This window comes from Bos javanicus, chromosome 26, assembly GCF_032452875.1.
Source record: "Bos javanicus breed banteng chromosome 26, ARS-OSU_banteng_1.0, whole genome shotgun sequence".
Lineage (NCBI taxonomy): Eukaryota > Metazoa > Chordata > Mammalia > Artiodactyla > Bovidae > Bos > Bos javanicus.
The window spans coordinates 16831579-16851282 of record NC_083893.1 but is presented as its reverse complement, the minus strand read 5'-3'; the positions used below and the strand labels follow the sequence as shown (position 1 = coordinate 16851282).

At 42.5% G+C, this 19704-nt stretch overlaps 1 protein-coding gene across 28 annotated transcripts in view; it reads left to right on the top strand.

Annotated features, from left to right (window-relative positions):
• Nucleotides 1–19704, top strand: part of SORBS1 (sorbin and SH3 domain containing 1) — a 235601-nt gene that overhangs the window by 99411 nt on the left and 116486 nt on the right. For 17 of the 28 annotated variants that reach the window (XM_061402900.1, XM_061402897.1, XM_061402886.1 and 14 more), the window contains exons 1-2: nt 171–206; nt 13150–13204. In XM_061402900.1, coding sequence (XP_061258884.1) covers nt 186–206; nt 13150–13204 — 76 coding nt within the window. In that variant the 5' untranslated portion in view covers nt 171–185. Of the gene's footprint in view, nt 1–115; nt 207–13149; nt 13205–19704 lie in introns of those variants that run through there. The other 11 variants (XM_061402876.1, XM_061402872.1, XM_061402873.1 and 8 more) reach the window with 2 other exon arrangements.

Sequence of the window (19704 nt, the reverse complement as noted above, 5' to 3'; positions counted from 1 at the left end):
GTCCCTCTGAGTCTTTTACAGGTGTGTGTGGTGTTGGGGGTGTTGATGGGTGCCATTGCTTCCTGAAGGCTGCCAGCAAGTACTGTGTGTGATCTAATCTCCCCAGTGAACCCTCTCCAGAGAAGTTAATATTGTAAGAACTACAAGGATATTTTAAACAGTCAGAAGAGGGTGTATTTGTCAGCATGTCCCCTGGTCTTTCCCAGGTGAGTCTTGAAGCTTGGCATTCTCTTGGCTGGCATATTCCTACAGTGGAGGGCAATCCAGAAATGTTCTTTCATGATGTCTTTAGTGCCTCATCAGGGCTTCAAGGCTGTTAGCCTTCTCAACTAGAATGTAAAGTTTCTGAGGGCAGGCACCATCTCTTATCTTGATTGATATATTTTGATTACCACAGCTGGATAAAAATGCCCCCTGAAGATTATGCATCTCTTTTTAAGGTGTGTCAGATCTCTGAACAGCCTTCGCATGGGGCATCTTGCTTTTGGCAGGGACTGTGTCATGCTTCTTTGGGTGAGGATCATGGGTTGGAAAGAACCCAGGCTTGGGGGCCAGCGCCAGGATCTTTCCTACTTCTTCAAGATTTTTCAGTGAGTCTTTTCATGTCTGTTGAGGCTCAGTTTCTTCATTTGCAAAATGGGTATGGAAACCTTATAAGGGGTTCTTAAGAGTAGAACTGATGTACAGAAGGGTCTGGCTCACAGTTGGCATTTAGGAAACGAAGAGATGGTTCATCTATTTGTTCTGAAGCATGTGCAGAGGGCCTGCATGGTATGCGTGCACAGAAAATGGGTCTTGAAATAATGGTGTGGCTCCCTAAGACCCGACCTTAGAGAGCAACTCTGAAGTGTCTTAAAATACGATGCTTTTATGCGGAGTGTCCTTCATTGCCTGACTTTGCATAGGAAGGCAGAACCAGAGATGAATTTCTTGGTTTTTGGATGCTACTTCAGTATATAGAGCCTGGTGCTTTATATGATCAAGTATTGGTAATATCAACTTTGTGATAAGATATTCATCCATCTCTTAAAGCAATAAATGGATAACAGGACTAGATTGGCATCTCTTCACCAGAATACTTTTCCTTTTATAACAGCACTTTACAATATTTCACATAGCTTTTAAAATTTAGAAACACCTTATGAAATTAGGTATTGTTCATTTCTTTTTGTAGGTGAATAAACTGAGGCTGATAGAATTTGGGTTTAAATCCAGTTCTTTTAACTTTTTTTTTTCTGTGTGTGTGGTTGTTTTGCATAGTCACTAAACACATATAGAAACTGTTAACACAGTATATTTTTCTTCATCTATTTACTTTTAATCTGTGTTTTTTAATTCAAGTGAGTTTCTTACAGCACATAGGTGGGTCTTGTTTGATCCAGTCCAGAATCAGACACGACTGAGCGACTTCACTTTCACTTTTCACTTTCATGCACTGGAGAAGGAAATGGCAACCCACTCCAGTGTTCTTGCCTGGAGAATCCCAGAGCCTGGTGGGCTGCCATCTATGGGGTCGCACAGAGTCGGACACGACTGAAGTGACTTAGCAGTAGCAGTAGTAATCTCTCTTGGGCTTCCCATGTGGCTCAAACGGTGAAGAGCCCACCTGCAATGCAGGACTCCCTGGCTGGAAAGATCCCCCAGAATGGAACCGCTACCCACTCCAATATTCTTGCCTGGTGAATCCATGGGACAGAGGAGCCTGGGGTTGCACAGTTGGATTGACTAAGCATGCAATAAATCTCTTTTAATTGATGAATTTAGAACATTGATATTCAAAGTGATTATTGATATAGTTGGATACGCATAGAACAACTGAAGTCATAAGTGTGTGTGTATATATACATACATATAATGCTTATTAATATATAAATGTATAATAGGTACCAACTGATTTCCAGGTAATCTTGTCTGAGAAATAACATAGGTTAAAAAAAAAAAAAGAAACAACCAAAAACTTTTTATTGAATGTTTGCTATGACCTTGACACTATATTGAATATTTTTAGTGATTTTAGCTTAGTTGGAGGAAAACTCATTTCAGAAATTTGCACTGTATTCTCAAATGCTTGGGTGTAGCTTTTATATCTGATAAACTAAAAATTTGCCTAAAATTAGTTCAGAATGCAATTAAAAAAGAAAAGCAGCCAAAGTACTGCAATTCACCGCATGATGAATGGAAATCAGCATCTCACATATGTTATTGTTAGGCACCAAGGGTTTGATGCAGTCCTCAGCCTCCAAGGCTTGGGTTCAGGGGTTATTGATTCTGGTCAGACTATATGTGTTCCACCTCAGTTATTAGACAAATGCTGCTGAGAGGTTTTCTCAGAAAAGGTGATGTTTTCAGTGTTTCTATTGGCTTTTTTCTAGGTTAGTATACTGTGAGTAAAATTTCAGAACATTTAAAGAAAACAAGCAATTTCTGAATAAGCTAGTATTATGAATTGAGGTATTTAAGTTATGTATTTGCAAAAGACCCAGAGTCTTTTTACTGAATGGAACTTCTGTTCCCTCATTCCTGAGCCTGGTAGGGGCCTGCACTGCAGATGTCTGTATGATATATGATGTGGTAAATATGTAGCCTTAGGAATTTTGTGGTTTAAAAGAGAAGTTGAGTGGGAATTAGGGATTAAGAGTGGACACCTCTCCTGCCGTATCAAACTCACCCTTCTTTCTCGTTCTCAACCTCTAAAAGACCCCTTTTCAGCTGTTTAAAATTTTTTTCAGCCACACACAGTAACTTCTTAGTCTCTACCTATAGCCTGTGGGTCAACCTTCACTCTCCTGAGAATTCAAAATGCTTTCATTTGCGCTGTCTCCACAGGTAGACACTGTGTAGTGACGACTTCTGAAGAAAGGTGTCATTTATATCCTGGGCTTGCCTCTATTAGTTTGAGGTTATGTATTTACAATTTAAGCGGAGCTAAGATATTTTGCTATTATCTAACGAATTTGGGAATCTGCCCTTGTTTCAATTATCTAGATCTCCTAAGTGGAAGATTTCGAGTGTACTGGATGCTGCAGTGAGACAGCTTTGTTTTGGTTCTGTGCACGCAGCCATATTTGGGAAACACAAATGGGCCAGTTTTTGTATTTAAGACTTGTCTTGGTTAACAATGCATGCTTCAGAAATGGTGTGTGCCCAGAGTTGTACATATAAAGAGTTTGAGGAGCTCAGGGCTCTGGAATGCCATGGACTCGAGTTAGGAGTAGGGAATTGGCAGCAAGGAGGAGCCATGGGGTGCTGTGTGTGTTGTCCACCTGGCAGTCTCTGTGGACTATTTTAAGATAACATATTTTGGTACAATTGCTTCTTTAGGAAATCTGGCTGAATGTTCTAGTCATTTTATTGCCCCCCTTGTCCTCATAAGGAACTGCATGAGGGTAGTTTGGCTTCATTAAACAAAGCGATCACTGGCAATTAATGTTGTAAGTCCATATTTGGGGTGTTTGTTATGGGCTGTGAGAAAAGATTAAATCATGTGGGGCTGCCATGTTCTAGTGGACAAGATTGTTGGTGGCTTTTTTTTTTTTTTTTTAGCTTGTCTGCTAGAATTTGCTCTTTAAAGTTCTAAAGATGAACCAATTGCATATCAAATGCCAGGGATGAGATTAAAAAGCGATTTCCCGTCATTAAAGAAGAAGTGTTTTATAACCACATTATCTACTGTTTGGAAAACAGAAATGAAATTTCAAAGTTACCTGTAACTCTACTCTACCACATCATTGTTAGAATTTGGTCATATTTTCTTTGTAGTATGTGCATGTGTTTTGATTTTTATATATTTATAATTAGAAATGTCATGCAGACCTGTTACTGCTTTTTATTCACCTAATCTTTTTAAATTAATTAATTTATTTTAATTGGAGGCTAATTACTTTATAATATTGTGATATTCACCTAATCTTATAAGAAGTGTTTTCCCATGTTGTATGTCCTACATAACCATTATTTTCATAATGATTCAGTCCACCTAGGAAGTGAGTGGCTATTGTAATTGGCTCCCTGTTACTGAACACAGCAGTGTTTCTAGGTTTTCATAATTAATAAAGCTGTAGTAAACATTTCTGTCTACATAGCTTTATTGTCATTTGGTGTTCTTTATCTGAGCTGCTGCTGCTGCTGCTGCTGCTAAGTCACTTCAGACGTGTCCGACTCTGTGCGACCCCATAGACGGCAGCCCACCAGGCTCCCCCGTCCCTGAGATTCTCCAGGCAAGAACACTGGAGTGGGTTGCCATTTCCTTCTCCAATGCATGAAAGTGGAAAGTGAAAGTGAAGTCACTCAGTTGTGTCTGACTGTTAGCGACCCCATGGACTGCAGCCTACCAGGCTCCTCAGTCCATGGGGTTTTCCAGGCAAGAGTACTGGAGTGGGGTGCCATTGCCTTCTCCATTCTCTGATCTAGATTCCCCTAAAGCACAAAGGATGTGAGCTATGTTAAGTCTTGATGTTCTACGCTGAAAACCATGGTAACAGTTTACAGTGTCACTGACTTTAGGAAAATGTCAGGGGCTTTGCATTTGTTCACACTGAGCATTAATGTTTTTAAACTTGTGGACTGATTTAAGAAGTGGAAAAAAATGGTTAGTCATATTTTTTCCTTGGAATTTCTTCATGCCTTTAACAATTTTTCTTATAAGTATTGAGTACACTGTAAAACAAGGATATTAATCCTCTCTATTATGTTTATTTTAAACCATGCATTGTATTACATAACTTGTAATCATGTATTACCTCCTAAATTCTGTTGTCTAAAGATGAAATAATTTTACATGTATAAGACTTGAAACTCTTTTGGGCTCTTTTGCTTATTGCCAATTTTGTTGGCAGAATCACTTTGCAGGTTTACTTGAAAGACTTCATATAAGTATAAAAGGGAAAAAAGTAGTTGCAGATTTATTGGCAGCTAACTTTCCAACTCCAGATCTTGCTTGATCTTACCTCTGGCAAGGGCCTGGGATGAAAGTGTGATGAATTTAGTGGGAACTTGGGCATGGGATTTCTGAATTCCAAGATTACTAAATAAGTCTTATTAAATGAATTCCTTATCATCATGACTCTCTTAATAGTGACTAAAAAGAAGACTAAAACCAAAATTAAAATCTTCCATTTTTGTTGGGTCAGTGCATCTGGCGGCTAGGATTGGTCTGAATGTTTGGGGAAATGAGGGAGCAGGCTTTAGTGGGAAGTAACAATGAGATTAATGACTTGGAAAAGGGAGATCTCATTCAGGATTCCATGGGAATGATGAATATGATACACATGGAGTTTAGGGCTTATTGAGTACCTAGGGGAAATGAGACTAGAAAAATCATTGGGCCTTCATCTTACAGAGCCTTATAGTAGGTTAAGGAATTGGACATTTAGACCAATGTTTCCCAAAGTGTGGCATTTGAGGTGATTTTAGAAGGTGTGCCATTGAACATTTAAACATTTTAGTATTTATCATTCCTTGATTCTTTCTCCTTACAGAATTTATTCCTCTTCTTTCTGTGTTCCTGTACAACCTAGGTCAGATCACTAGCAGAGGGTTCAGGTCAGTTCAGTTTAGTTGCTCAGTCGTGTCTGACTCTTTGCGACCCCATGAATTGCAGCACGCCAGGCCTCCCTGTCCATCACCAACTCCTGGAGTTCATTCAGACTCACGTCCATCGAGTTGGTGATGCCATCCAGCCATCTCATCCTCTGTCATCCCCTTCTCCTCCTGCCCCCAATCCCTCCCAGCATCACAGTCTTTTCCAATGAGTCAACTCTTCGCATGAGGTGGCCAAAGTACTGGAGTTTCAGCTTTAGCATCATTCCTTCCAAAGAACACCTGCCCATCATATTACATTAAATGGGACATCTCTGTTTTCTTGCAACTCCATGATGGCCTCAGGGACAGCAGCTGTCAGATTCACATTGGTCTCCTGTGGGCTGGGCAGTATTTCGGATGCACAGTAGGTGTAAAGAAACGCTGTTGGGTTGGTGTCATCTGGCCTGTGTTTTAGACAAACATTTTTCTTCGCTAGGAGGTTCACTGCCTTTTTTCCTTTTGCCCTGTCCCACCCAACCAGCCCCTCTGAGCTTATAGACCTCTCCCACGGATTTTTTTTTTTCTCCCATGGGCTATAAGGTGATTCTGAGGCTTATTGGGCCATTGTCATGGTCTGGGAATGAGGCAATGGAATAGAATGGTGAGTGTGAGGATGGAAAAGCAGAGGTGGCTGGGGTGCATGAGTCATGAGGGCAGAAGAATTGACTAGACAACGCAGCAGGTGTGGGTTGGAAGGTCAGGGGGAGGGAGAGAAAGCAGTGCACTCAGGCCGGCTCACCCACCAACACTAATGGGTGCCTGCTCTGAGCTGGGCATCCTGCTGGACGTTAGGAGACAGAGCTGAGCAAGACCCTGTCCTGCTGGAGGGGCCTCGTTGTCCAGAGGGCTTGATAGGAGGACTGGAGACTGGGCAGGCAGGGTGGGAAAAGATGAGTAACAGCCTTGGCAATTTGTAACTGATTACCAGGACATGTTGCACGTTTGGTGAGCATTTAGTACACAGGACACAGGACACGTTTGGTGAGTGACATCAGAAGTTATAAGGGGAAAAGGGCACTGACCAGTTCATGCATTAACCGTGGAGGGTTGATTCTCATCTGGAATTCAGTGTCCATTGCCAGGAGACCAAAGGTGCCCTGAGGAGGAAGAAGGATATGAGGCTAAGTAATACTCCGTTGTGTATATGTACCACATCTTTATCCATTCCTCTGTCAGTGGACATTTAGGTTGCTTCCGTGTCCTGACTATTGTAAATAGTGCTGCAATGGAGTAATGCCACTCGAAGCAACATAGGTGGGCCTAGAGATCGTCATACTGAGTGAAGTAAGGCAGATAGAGGAGGACAAATATCGCATGATATCACTTACATGTGGAGTCCAACACAACACAAATGAACTTATTTACGAAACAGACTCACAGACATAGGAAACAAACTCATGGTTACCTGGGGGAAGTGGGGGAGGAGTAAACTGTGAGATTGGAATTGACATATACACACTACTATATATAAAATATATAACTAATAGAGACCTGCTGTATAGCACAGGGAGCTCTACTGAATACTCTGTAGTGGCCTATATGGAAAAAAATCTAAAAAAGAGTGGATATATGTGTGTGTGTAACTGATTCACTTTGCTGTACAGCAGAAGCTAACACAACATTGTAAATCAACTAGACTCCAGTAAAAATTCAAAAGGAAAAGAAAGAGGAGTAGGAGGGAAACAGGGCTTAGTAGATGGAATGAAGAGCAAGACTGCGGGAGACTTTTTCTGAATGTTTTTGCACCGAAATAATGAGGGCGTGTGTTAGATTTCTGTTTCTTTAGTAGCCATAGAGCCCATTCATCCAGGAAAGCTCAGCAAGAGTAAATGAATGAAATCCATAACAGCACAGCTATCCTAGTAGCCTGAGGGGCTCATGGAACTTTCTTCCAAAACAGGTGGAAAACCAGGCAAAGGCGCTAAGTAACCTGCACGGATCCTTCTGGTTCTAACAGTCCATGTGAAATCCTCCAGGAAGTGAGCATGTAGTTGGAAAGGAATGAGGACACAGCTCAGGGTCCTCTAGGTCTCTAAACTCCTAGAAGAACTACAGAGGTCCTATTCTATTGTAGAAGGAAGAGCGTCATGACTCAGTGTTATGAGTCTGTTGCGACACTTAGAAATCAGGACCAGAGAGTGCTTGGGGGAGGAGGAAGGAGTTAACTGTCTTAAATTCAGTGGAAAGGTCAGTGAGGCCCCGACCGCTGCAGAAGCTGTTGGGCTTGGCCATGTGTGTGCACTGGAAACCTTTCTGAAGGCCATTTTAGATAATTGGTTAGAACGGAAACCACATTGGAGGGTTTCCAGGAGGAAATGGGAGGATGTGGGGGATGGCCTTTCTGATGTGTTTTCCTATTGCTCTGTCTCCAGAAGCATCAGTCTTTTCACAGAAACCATGCGCTTGTTGTGTTCTGAGCCCCCTACTGTGTCATGGAATTCCAGGCTGAAGCTAATGTCAGGGTCAAGTTTATCCTAACTTCCTCCCCTTGAAAGGAAGTGTTAGCAACTCATTGTTTATCCTTTCTGGCTTTCTGAAGAGTCTCTGCGCCCTCTCTAATAATGTCGAGAATACGTTTGAAGAGAAATGACTTAACTAGAGGTTGAGAAGAGGATGAACTGTCAAATAATTGGAGAAACATGCCTTTGCTGGTGGATCAGCAGGTATAAAAGCAGTAAGGTCAAGCATGTATTGTGGGCTTTGTGAGCTATCCATATTATTCTTTTCAAGCTATTGGAAGTACCTGCAAACATAGTTATAGATAGATAGTTCTAGATAAATAATTATCAGTATAGATATCAAGTCCCAGATTGGATTGTAAAGCTGCAGTATTATCATAGTTTGGTTGAATGGGAAACTAGTTTCTTGTAGCCAAGCTATAGTGGAGTTAAAGACAGTCTTTGGTTATTTTGAACATAAGACTTGAAAGTTAGGTTCTGAAGCCTAAATAGAGATGGGGACAAGGTTCGTAACTGAACACTAAATGCTCAGTTCCGAGGATGACACAGTGTCACGCTTCCAGTATCTTGCAGGTGTGTGTGTGTGTGTGTGTGTAAAGAAGCAATGGAGACAAAACACCAAAAGTCATAGGGAGCATGCTGTATGAGAGGTCACCCAGGGGCTCATTCTCTTCCAAGAATCTTTGCTGGACCTTGAATTCATTTTTACAGACAAACTCAACTCCTCCCTTGTTATATATTCCTGAATCATCCATATAAGGAAGGACCTTTTTTCCTTTCCCAATAAACAGTCCATATTTAGTTATTGGATTCTGTTTCAGCTGGAAACATGAGCATAACTTTTGCTTTTTAGTAATTATTCACTGTGTCATTAAGACTTATCCCAGAATTATAGGGTCGTGGAATCAGAGACTGATGGTGCAGAACCATTAATTATTTGGATGCATTCTTAACAAGACGGGCTACTTCACATCTTGTTCTTTTGGTGGAATGTCTGTGTTGATGTGTGGTGTTTTGACCAAGTACAGATGTCCCGACAGTCCAAGGGGTGGAATGGTGGCTTGACCCTACCTGGCCCACCCAAGCTGAGACGCTAGGTTCCTGCAACCCGCCAGGGAATTGCTGCTCCCTTGCAGTGGTCCAGTTTTGCCACTAGGCGGCACTGTCCATCTTTTTGGCTTTTACCCAAAAGCCCTCTGCCTCTTTTGGAGGGGATGGGGGAGAAATTCCAAAGATGTGCCATCATGTTCTCAACCGACTCAAACCCTTTACAGCTTCATTTTTAAATAAACAGTAAGTGTCAGAGGTTTTTATGTAAAATAAACTCTCACATTCTACATATGATGGTAATACTTGGACTGTCTCTAAATAAACTGCCTGGATTAGATTGAGACTTCCAAAGCCTTCAGTGTTCTGCTCAGCCTCAGTTTGTGCAGCTTCCTGATTGCATCCCCACCGCCCCGACTCTGAGGTCTTCAGTCCATGGGGACAGAACCGATTGCTGAGCCTCTTGGGGTTCAGCTGTGGATGGCCTTACTCGGGAGAGAGGGATGATGCCTCTCTTCTCTAGCAAAACCTTGGGGGCCCCTCCTCCCCCTCATCTCATGCTGCTTGGGTTGCAAACATCCAAACATTGCCTCTGGTTAACTCAGACTGAAAGGGGGATTTACTGGCAAGATCTCAGGTAGTTTGGAGTTAGCCAGAAGCAGGAGAATCACCCTCAGAACAGGGGCAGAAACACAGAGAGGCTGAGCTGGTGGACTCAGAGCCAACACCAGGCCCTAGAATAGTCTGGGTGGGGTGTCGTTGCTGTTGCAGCCACCGCCGTGGCCGGGATACCGGGCACCGTCCTTGGTACAACTGCCACTGCTGCAGTTTTTATTTTAAACTACCCCCTGCTTCGTGTCACCTGCTGCCTATGTAAACAATCAAGTGAGAGCGCGGAGCAGAGTCTACTACCCCCACAGTCTGTGTGTGCGGAGCTGGTAGCTACCTAGACATTGCCATCGCCGCCTACTACTGTCATACAAGTTCCTAAGGTACTGGAATTGTGTCCTGCCCCCCCCCCCCCGGGCCCATTCTCTTTCCATCTTCTTGCAATCCAGCCCCTAAACTGTAGACACTTGGCCTGGGGAGGGCCACCCTCGGCCCCCACCGAGGGTGCTACACCTGGCATCTACTCTGGTTGGTGGATGTTTGAGGCAAAGTGATGGTTAGTATTTGGGACTCTGTCTCTGCCCATATGTACTTTAGACCACTTTTTAAATAAGGGTTGGGCTGACATCTAGAAGCTACTAGTATCTGTAGTCAGAAATATAAAATGTACAAAGGGTGACCCACATATAACAGATGGTCAAGACTCAACACGTATGATTTGAGGCATCCTTTTAATTTGCTTTATAAAACATTTCCATTTCTCCAGTTCTCCAGTTGGAGACTCTCCAATTCTCCAATTTCTTCTCCAGCTTAAAGAAGGCTATTGTGCTATGTACTTTTGAAAAAAAATTGAACTGTAGTTGATTTACAATGTTGTTAGTTTCAGGTGTACAGCAGAATGATTCAGTTTTATATGTATATTGTGTGTATATATAGCTCCCTGTATTTTATTTCATATATAGTAGTATGTGTCTGTTAATCACAAACTAATTTATTCTCCCTTCCCCACTTGCCCCTTTGGTAACCATAAGTTTGTTTTCTATGTCTGTGAGTCTATTTCTGTTTTGTAAATAAGTTCATTTGTATCGTTTTTTAGATGCCACATAAAATTAATATCATATGATCTTTGTCAGATTTACTTTGCTCAGTATGATGCTAAGTCCTTCCATGTTTCTACAAATGGCATTATTTCATTCTTTTTATAGCTGAGTAGTATTCCATTTCTGTATTTATTTTTAAAACTAAAACAAACTGTGCAGAGGGAGTTGATAAATGAATTATGGAATGTTATAGCCATTAAAATGATGAGTATGACTGTAAAAATCCAGAAAACTGTTCATGAAATATTTGAAAACTGGAACACAAAGCTGTCCAGACATTGTTTGCAACTATGTAAATACTATTTATGCAGATAAAGGTTAGAAAGGATTGCAAAAGAAAAATACTCTCTATTAAGATAACTGCATGGTTGAAACAAAAACGTTTCTTCAGTTGTGCTTTAAAAGTTAAATAAAACCTTGGCATAATTATTACAATTATTTAAAAAGTAAAACATTTGGATGATATCCTGACATCCTTTCTGGCCCTGGGAAGCAAATGGAGGTACCATAGCCAAGATTGGAAGCCACCCGAGTATACAGAACACAGCAGGTTGTGTTCTTAACGGCGAGAGTGAGTGGTTCCGCAGCTTAGAGAACAATCGGAGGGGCAGTTGAAGGTCACGGGTAGTCCCAGGTGTACTTGACAGCGACAGAGGCAGAATTACTGATCTTCTGAGCTGAGATGGACTTCGAATGATTTCCCTTTTGCCCCTGGGTTCTGTGCAGTCAATTCCAAGGGCAGTGAACAAAGTAACTGCCCAGAAAGGAAACCAGTGCCTGACTTCAGTGTTAAAAAAGGAAATTAAAGCATGTCCCTCAGTGCAGACCCTGGGACCATACCATGACCTTATTACAGAATTCATGAACTGGGAAGTTGATGGCCTCTACACCATTGTGTCTTACATTTGAAAATACATAGAGACCAACTGGAGATCTTGTTAAAATGCATGTTCTGACGCAGCTGATGAAGGGTTTGATTTCTAACTTTCTCCATTTTTCAGTAAGTTCCCAGCTGATGTTGGTGCTGCTGGTCTGCAGACCACATATTAAATAGCAAGTTTCTTCAGTTCTTGAAGACTTGCTTTTCAGATTGTCCTTTAGATATGTTCAGCTAGACATTGTATTCAAAATAAGTGTGAGACCTGTACCTTGAAAACTGCAAAACACTGCTGAGGGAAATTAAAGGAGATCTGCATAAAGGGAGAGAGTCTATTCTCATGAATTGGAAAATTCAATATTGTTAAAATGTTAATTTTCCCTAGATTGATATATAGGCTCAGCATGTTCTCATTCAGAATTCCAGCAGGCTTTTTGTAGTTTTTGTTTTTGGTGAAAATTGATAAGATGGCTCTAAAATTTTTATGAAAATGTGAACCTAGAAGAACCAAAATTGTTTTGAAGAAGAATGAAACTGGAAGACTCACATTGATGTCAAGACTTACTATAAAGCCCTAGTCATCAAGACAATGGATTAGATAAAGACAGATCCATGGAACAGAGTCCGGAGATAGACCCACACGAGCATGGCCAGTTGCTAAATTGTTTTATGCTAAATGAGAGAAGCCAGGTAGAGAAGGTTACATATACTATGATACCATTTAGATAAGATTCTAGAAGAGGTACAGCTATAGTGACAGCAGCCCAGTGGTTTTGGGGGGACTTTGGATGGGACCTTATTAAGTGAGAGGGTTACCATTTACATACCAGTAAGTGGACTGCATTCCCACCTCAAGGCAGTAGAGTGTCTTTCCTGCGTGCCTGGGCCTTCAGGTCAGGCTCTCTGGGTTCCAGAAGCAACTCTGTCACATGGGCAGCAAGCTGTTCACCTCTGTATGCTTTGCTTTCCTCATCTTTGTAAACTAATACAATGCTAGTACTTACCTGGTAGAGTCTTTGTGAGGATCAAGTGAATTAATATAATTAAGGCACCTACGGCATTTCTTTGAGCATAGTAAACTATATATAATCTTATTATTAGTCCCCAGTAACCAGTTTGTGTTGTGACTTACTTCTCTGTCCTGAAAGTTTGTTCTTTCCTTCACCTTCTCCCCGATCCACAGGGACTTGTGTAACTTGAGGTTTTTAATAGAATGTTAGAGGTGGAATGGATTCTTGGATAGTATCAAAACCAAGTATGGGTGATGAAACAGAGGTCAAGGAGGTTGTTTGATGTGTCCAAGGTCATGTCAGTACACAGCCAGTTAAGAACCGGAAGCCTGGCTAAGTGACTCCTGGCTCAGCCCCCTGGTTTTATCAAGGCTTATATGGTATTTGCATTTTTTAAAGTGAACCATAGGGATTTATCTCGAACCTGCCATTCATCAATTCCATTGTGTGTTTGTGTTTTTCTGCAGAGCAGTACAGAGCCCCAGTTGCAGAAGACTTGTCTTGTCACCACCATGAGCTCTGGTAAGTCATTTAAAATCCTGTCTTTCTCTTCTTGACAAATCTACAAAGCTGGACCATTTGCTCAGAATTCCCACTTACTCTTAAGGCCCCAACTGTGTTTCATTTTTTATTTTTCAAGTGCTGGGTAGGTGCCAAAGCTTTGTCATAAATTGTCATCATCACCTTTGTTAGTAATGATTTATTGAGTACCTACTGTATATTAAGAACTACACTGTACGCTTTACATGTACTATGTTCTCATCTTTATAATGGGTTCCCTTTCCCTCTATTTGACAACTTTATTGAGATATGATTGATATACAATAAACTTTATAGAACCGTTCAACTTCAGCTTCTTTAGCATTACTGGTTGGGGCATGGACTTGGATTACTGTGATATTGAATGGTTTGCCTTGTAAACGAACAGAGATCATTCTGTTGTTTTTGAGAATGCACCCGAGAACTGCATTTTGGACTCTTTTGTTGACTATGAGGGCTACTCCATTTCTTCTAAGGGATTCTTGCCCACAGTAGTAGATATAATGGTCATCTGAGTTAAATTCACCCATTCCAGTCCATTTGAGTTCACTGATTCTTAAAATGTTGATGTTCACTTTGGCCATCCCCTGTTTGACCACTTCCAATTTACCTTGATTCATGGACCTAACATTCCAGATTCCTATGCAATATTGTTCTTTATAGCATTGAACTTTACTTCCATCATCAGTTATGGTTCCATAGAATGGTTCTATGAAGACCTACAAGACCTTCTAAAAGTAACACCCAAAAAAGATGTCCTTTTCATTATAGGGGACTGGAATGCAAAAGTAGGAAGTCAAGAGATACCTGGAGTAACAGGCAAGTTTGGCCTTGGGGTACCAAAATGAAGCAGGGCAAAGGCTAGCAGAGTTTTGCCAAGAGAACACACTGATCATAGCAAAGATCCTCTTCTGGCAATGCAAGAGAATACTCTACACATGGACATCACCACCAAAATCAGATTGATTATATTCTTTACACCCAAAGATGGAGAAGCTCAAGCTCAGCAAAAGCAGGACTGGGAGCTGACTCTGGCTCAAATCATGAACTCTTTATTGCAAAATTTAGACTTAAATTGAAGAAAGTAGGGAAAATCACTGGACCATTCAGGTATGACCTAAATCATCCCTTACAGTTATACAGTGGAAGTGACAAATAGATTCAAGGGATTGGATCTGATAGAGTGCCTGAAGAACTATGGACGGAGGTTTGTGACATTGTATAGGAGGCAGTGATCAAGACCATCCCCGAGAGAAAGAAATGCAAAGAGGCAAAATGGTTGTCTGAGGGGGCCTTACAAATAGCTGAGAAAAAAGAGAAGCTAAAGGCAAAGGAGAAAAGGAAAGATATACCCATTTGAAAGCAGAGTTCCAAAGAATAGCAAGGAGAGATAAGAAAGCCTTCCTCAGTGATCAGTGCAAAGAAATAGAGGAAAACAATAGAATGGGAATGACTAGAGGTCTCTTCAAGAAAATGAGAGATACCAAGGGAACATTTCATGCAAAGAAGGGCTCAATAAAGGACAGAAACGGTATGGACCTAGCAGAAGCAGAAGATATTAAGAAGAGGTGTCAAGAATACTCAGAAGAACTGTACAAAAAAGATCTTCATCACCCAGATAACCACGATGGTGTGATCACTCATTCAGAGCCAGACATCCTGGAATGCGAAGTCAAACGGGCCTTAGGAAGCATCACTATCAACAAAGGTAGTGGAGGTGATGGAATTCCAGTTGAGCTATTTCAAATCCTTAAGGATAATGCTGTGAAAGTGCTGCACTCAGTATGCCAGCAAATTTGGAGAACTCAGCAGTGGCCATAGGACTGGAAAAGGTCAGTTTTCATTCGAATCCCAAAGAAAGGCAATGCCAAAGAATGCTCAAAGTACCGCACAATTGCACTCATCTCACACGCTAGCAAAATAATGCTCAAAATTCTCCAAGCCAGGCTTCAGCAATACATGAACTGTGAACTTCCAGCTATTCAAGCTGGATTTAGAAAAGGCAGAGGAACCAGAAATCAAATTGCCAACATCTGCTGGATCATGGAAAAAGCAAGAGAGTTCCAGAAAAGCATCTACTTCTGTTACATTAGCTATGCCAAAGGCTTTGACTGTGTGGATCACAATAAACTGTGGAAAATTCTGAAAGAGATGGAAATACCAGACCACCTGATCTGCCTCCTGAGAAATCTGTATGCATGTCAGGAAGCAACAGTTAGAACTGGACATGAAACAACAGTCTGGTTCTAAATCGGGAAAGGAGTACGTCAAGGCTGTATATTGTCACCCTGCTTATTTAACTTATATGAAGAATACATCATGAGAAATGCCAGGCTGGATGAAGCACAAGCTGGAATCAAGATTGCCAGGAGAAATATCAATAACCTCAGATATGCAGATGACACCACCCTTATGGCAGAAAGTGAAGAAGAACTGAAGAGCCTCTTGATGAAAATGAAAGAGGAGAGTGAAAAAGTTGGCTTAAAACTCAACATTCAGAAAACTAAGATCATGGTGTCCAGTCCCATCACTTCATGGGAAACAATGGAAACAGTGACAGACTTTATTTTCTTGTGCCCCAAAGTCACTGCAGATGGTGACTGCAGCCATGAAATTAAAAGACACTTGCTCCTTGGGAAAAAAAGCTATGATCAACGTAGACAGAATATTAAAAAGCAGAGACGTTACTTTGCCAACAAAGGTCCATCTAGTCAAAGCTTTGGTTTTTCTAGTAGTCATATATGGATGTGACAATAAAGAAAGCTAAGCAGTGAAGAATTGATGCTTTTGAACTGTGTTGTTGGAGAAGATTCTTGAGAGTCCCTTGGACTGCAAGGAGATCCAACCAGTCAATCCTAAAGGAAATGAAGCCTGAATATTCATTGGAAGGACTGAGGCTGAAGCTGAAACTCCAATACTTTGGCCACCTGATGCGAAGAACTGATTCCTTAGAAAAGACCCGGATACTGGGAAAGATTGAAGACAGGAGGAGAAAGGGATGACAGAGGATGAAATGGTTGAATGGCATCACCGTGTCAATAGACATGAGTTTGAGCAAGTTCTGGAAGCTGGTGATGGGCAGGGAAGCTTGGCGTGCTGCAGTCCATGGGGTCACAAAGAGTTGGACACAACTCAGCAACTGAACTGACAGTAAACTTGGTATTTTAAGTGTGTGTGTGTGTGTGTGTGTGTGTGTGTGTGTTCAGTCACTCAGTTGTGCCTGACTCTTTGCGACCCCATGGACTGTAGCCCACCAGGCTCCTATTTGATCAATGCTGACATGTGTATACACCTTGATGGCATTTCTTAATCTGAGTGACTATAGCAAAAGTAAACATATTGACCATAATTGCCCCAAGGAATGAGCTAATCCATCGCTTCCTTTATCAGGGCAAAACCACCCTTTTGCTATGTTTTTGGTAGTAAAAATCAAAACCTACACAACTGAGCAGTTTTTAATTTAAAGTTGGGGTGGAACACCTGGGCTAGGGAAGACAGAAGGGAATGGGTAGGTCCCTGCTTGTGGTGCAGCCAAGAGCTGTCAGCTTTCCAGCCAGGATGTGCGGCAGAGAAGTTTCCATCTGGAGATCGAGGCCCATCTTGGCTACTGAGTGCTCCCTGGCACTTCCTGAAGCCTGCAGGCGGGGTGGGCCACAGGCTGACCTACTGCATAGCTCACTTAGGCGCCTTCAAATCCTGCGATGTCTCCAGAGTGTTATCATAGACCTCTGGAGGAGAAAACCAATCCTTCCGTGTATTCACATTCACACGCCCTTTCAGCTGAATCCCAACCCTTCCCGGACAGCGTGGGCTTATTGGGAGGAGAAGGGCCCCAGGTGGATCAGCTCAGGGCTACAAGTACCACCCTGCAGGCTTTGGCCTGTAGTGAACCCCTCTGTAAGATGGACATCGGGAAATTATCGCCTAATGGGGGTTTGTGAGGATTAAGTGAGGCAACACTTCTCAAGTGCTGAGCTCTGTGCCCAAGGCCTGACCAGTGTCCCGTCCGTGGGTCATCAGCCCAGCTTCCAGCCTTGCAAGGAGCAGGACTGGTCTGGTCCTTGACTCCATGATGCTTCTGCTTCATGAGAAGGCTGCATCCCTTCCTTTCCTCTCGAGGGGGGCTCAGGAGTTGCCAGTAGCCCCTGCTCTGTAACTCTGGGCTTTTTGTTCTTGCTATAATTTAAAATAGGCCAGCACTTCCCCCCAACACCCAGAGTTTCTTGTGCCTCTAATATCAGGATTAACCTAAACTGGCATCACCATTCCCGGCAGAAATAAGGGCGGAAGAGGCGGGCAGGGAGGGGCTGTGGAGGATGAGGAGATGCCCTTGGGACTTCTCCCCAGGTTTTCCCTTAGGCGTGTGGTGCTGAAAGGAGGCATTTCCCAGGAAGAGTCCAAGAAATCTGGACCCTTTGACATGATAATTCCCCTCTTGGGAATGTCTGTATTAATTCAAAGGAACCAAAAACATCACCCGCGTGAAGGTGGGGAATGAGCAGGGTCATTCTGTGTGTTTACTTGATGGGAGATTATACCACTCATAAAAACGATCATCAGGAAGAAAGCAGCTATGTAGAAAACACTTGTTCTTAACCTTTGATGGAAAGGGCAGCATGAAGGCAATGCATTCTTTTTATTCCTAGTTTGAGCTGAGCTGCCAGTCATCAGGGCAGGGCTTTACCTGCTTATCTCATTTTGTTCTCCTGCAGATCCACAAAAGTGGGCACGGCTTACCACTCCCATTATAGAGATGGGGAAACTGAGGCCCTGTGTGGCAATGATTTGTCTGGGGTCATCCGGCTAGTGACTGCTGAGGCAACCAACCCCAGGCGGCTGGTCATTAGCATACTGTGCTGCAGAAGTGAGAGTCTGTGGTGATGGAATTATTTTTCCAAATTTCTTCAAGTTTGGTTGTTTGAGTTTAAGGGGGAAAAAAACACAGGAAAGGAAGAACATGGATCTGGGCCTTGTGGAAGCTCTGAGGCTGCTGGCTTGGGGATGCTCGTCCGATTTTGTTCTTTGTCCCACACCCTGGGGCTACTTCAACCAGATAGGGAGGCTCAAAGCCAGGCGTGCAGTCCTAAGAAGGAGACCATCAGGAGAAATGAGGGCAGGTGCATAGGGACGGGATCGTTGTTCAGTCACTTAGTCGTGTCCGACTCTTTGTGACCCCATGGACTGCAGCATGCCAGGCTTCCCTGTCCTTCACCTTCTCCTGGAGCTTGCTCAAATTCGTGTCCATTGAGTCGATGATGCCATCCAACCATCTCATCCTCTCTCCCCCTTCTCATGCCCTCAATCTGTCTCAGCATCAGGGTCTTTCCCAATGATTGGCTCTTAGCATCAGGTGGCCAAAGTATTGGAGCTTTAGCATCAGTCCTTCCAATGAATATGCAGGGTTGATTTCCTTGAGGATTGACTCGTTTGGTCTCCTTGCAGTCCAAAGGACTCTCAGGAGTCTTCTCCAGCAATTGAAAGCGTCAGTTCTTTGTTACTCAACCTTCTTTATGATCCAACTCTCACATCTGTACATGACTACTGGAAAAACCATAGCTTTGACCATATGGACTTTTGTCGGCAAAGTGATGTCTCTGCTTTTTAATACGCTATCTAGGTTTGTCAGAGCTTTTCTTCCAAGGAGTAAGCCGTCTTTTAATTTCACGCTTTCAGTCACTGTCTGCAGTGATTTTGGAGCCCAAGAACATATAGTCAGAGAGAAAAGATGGGGAAGTAAAACAGATGATATTTCTGTGACTTGTATTTCTGGCTTTCTGCCAACACCCTCTTTCCATCCGTCCCAGAAATGTAGGTGCAAAGGGAACTTTGTCTGGAGAACTAACCTTCTATAGATGAATTGGGGGCAGTGAACAGGACAGGCCTGCCTGTGGGGCCAGTATCAGGTGGTCCTGGCTGCTATGGTTGGAGGGGGTGGGGGAGGGCAGCGGCCTTGTTTGCCTCTGGATCCAGGAGTACCTGGGCTGCCCTGTCGGTGTAGCTGATGTCATGGAGGCTGATTATTAAGAGCCCAGGTAGGATGACTGAGTCTCAGCCAAATGCGCTACTGGGGTTTGGGGCATTTGGGGAAATAGAATATACATAAACCATTATTAGAGTGTATTTGGTTTATATGTAGAGAGTATTCTATATATAAAAGCCATTTTTTATTTTAAAAATAAGTGTTCATCCCAGCTGAGGACAAAGAAGATAAGTCACAGGATGGACCAGAACAGATTTCATATCCCCTCTTATCATCTTAGAGCCTGGCATCCTTTCTGAGCTTTAGATTTCTTATCTATAAAATTAGAGTTCTTAACTCCTAGCTCTAGGGGCTTGGATATTTAGGATAAAAATCAGGTGCTAGTTATGGAATGAGTGCTTAGCAAGGACCTTAGATCAGGCAAATAGAGGCTTTATAAAACCATGGCTATTATATCTGTGGCTTGGCTGGCTCTTGGCTACTTCCCTGGTGGCTCAGACGG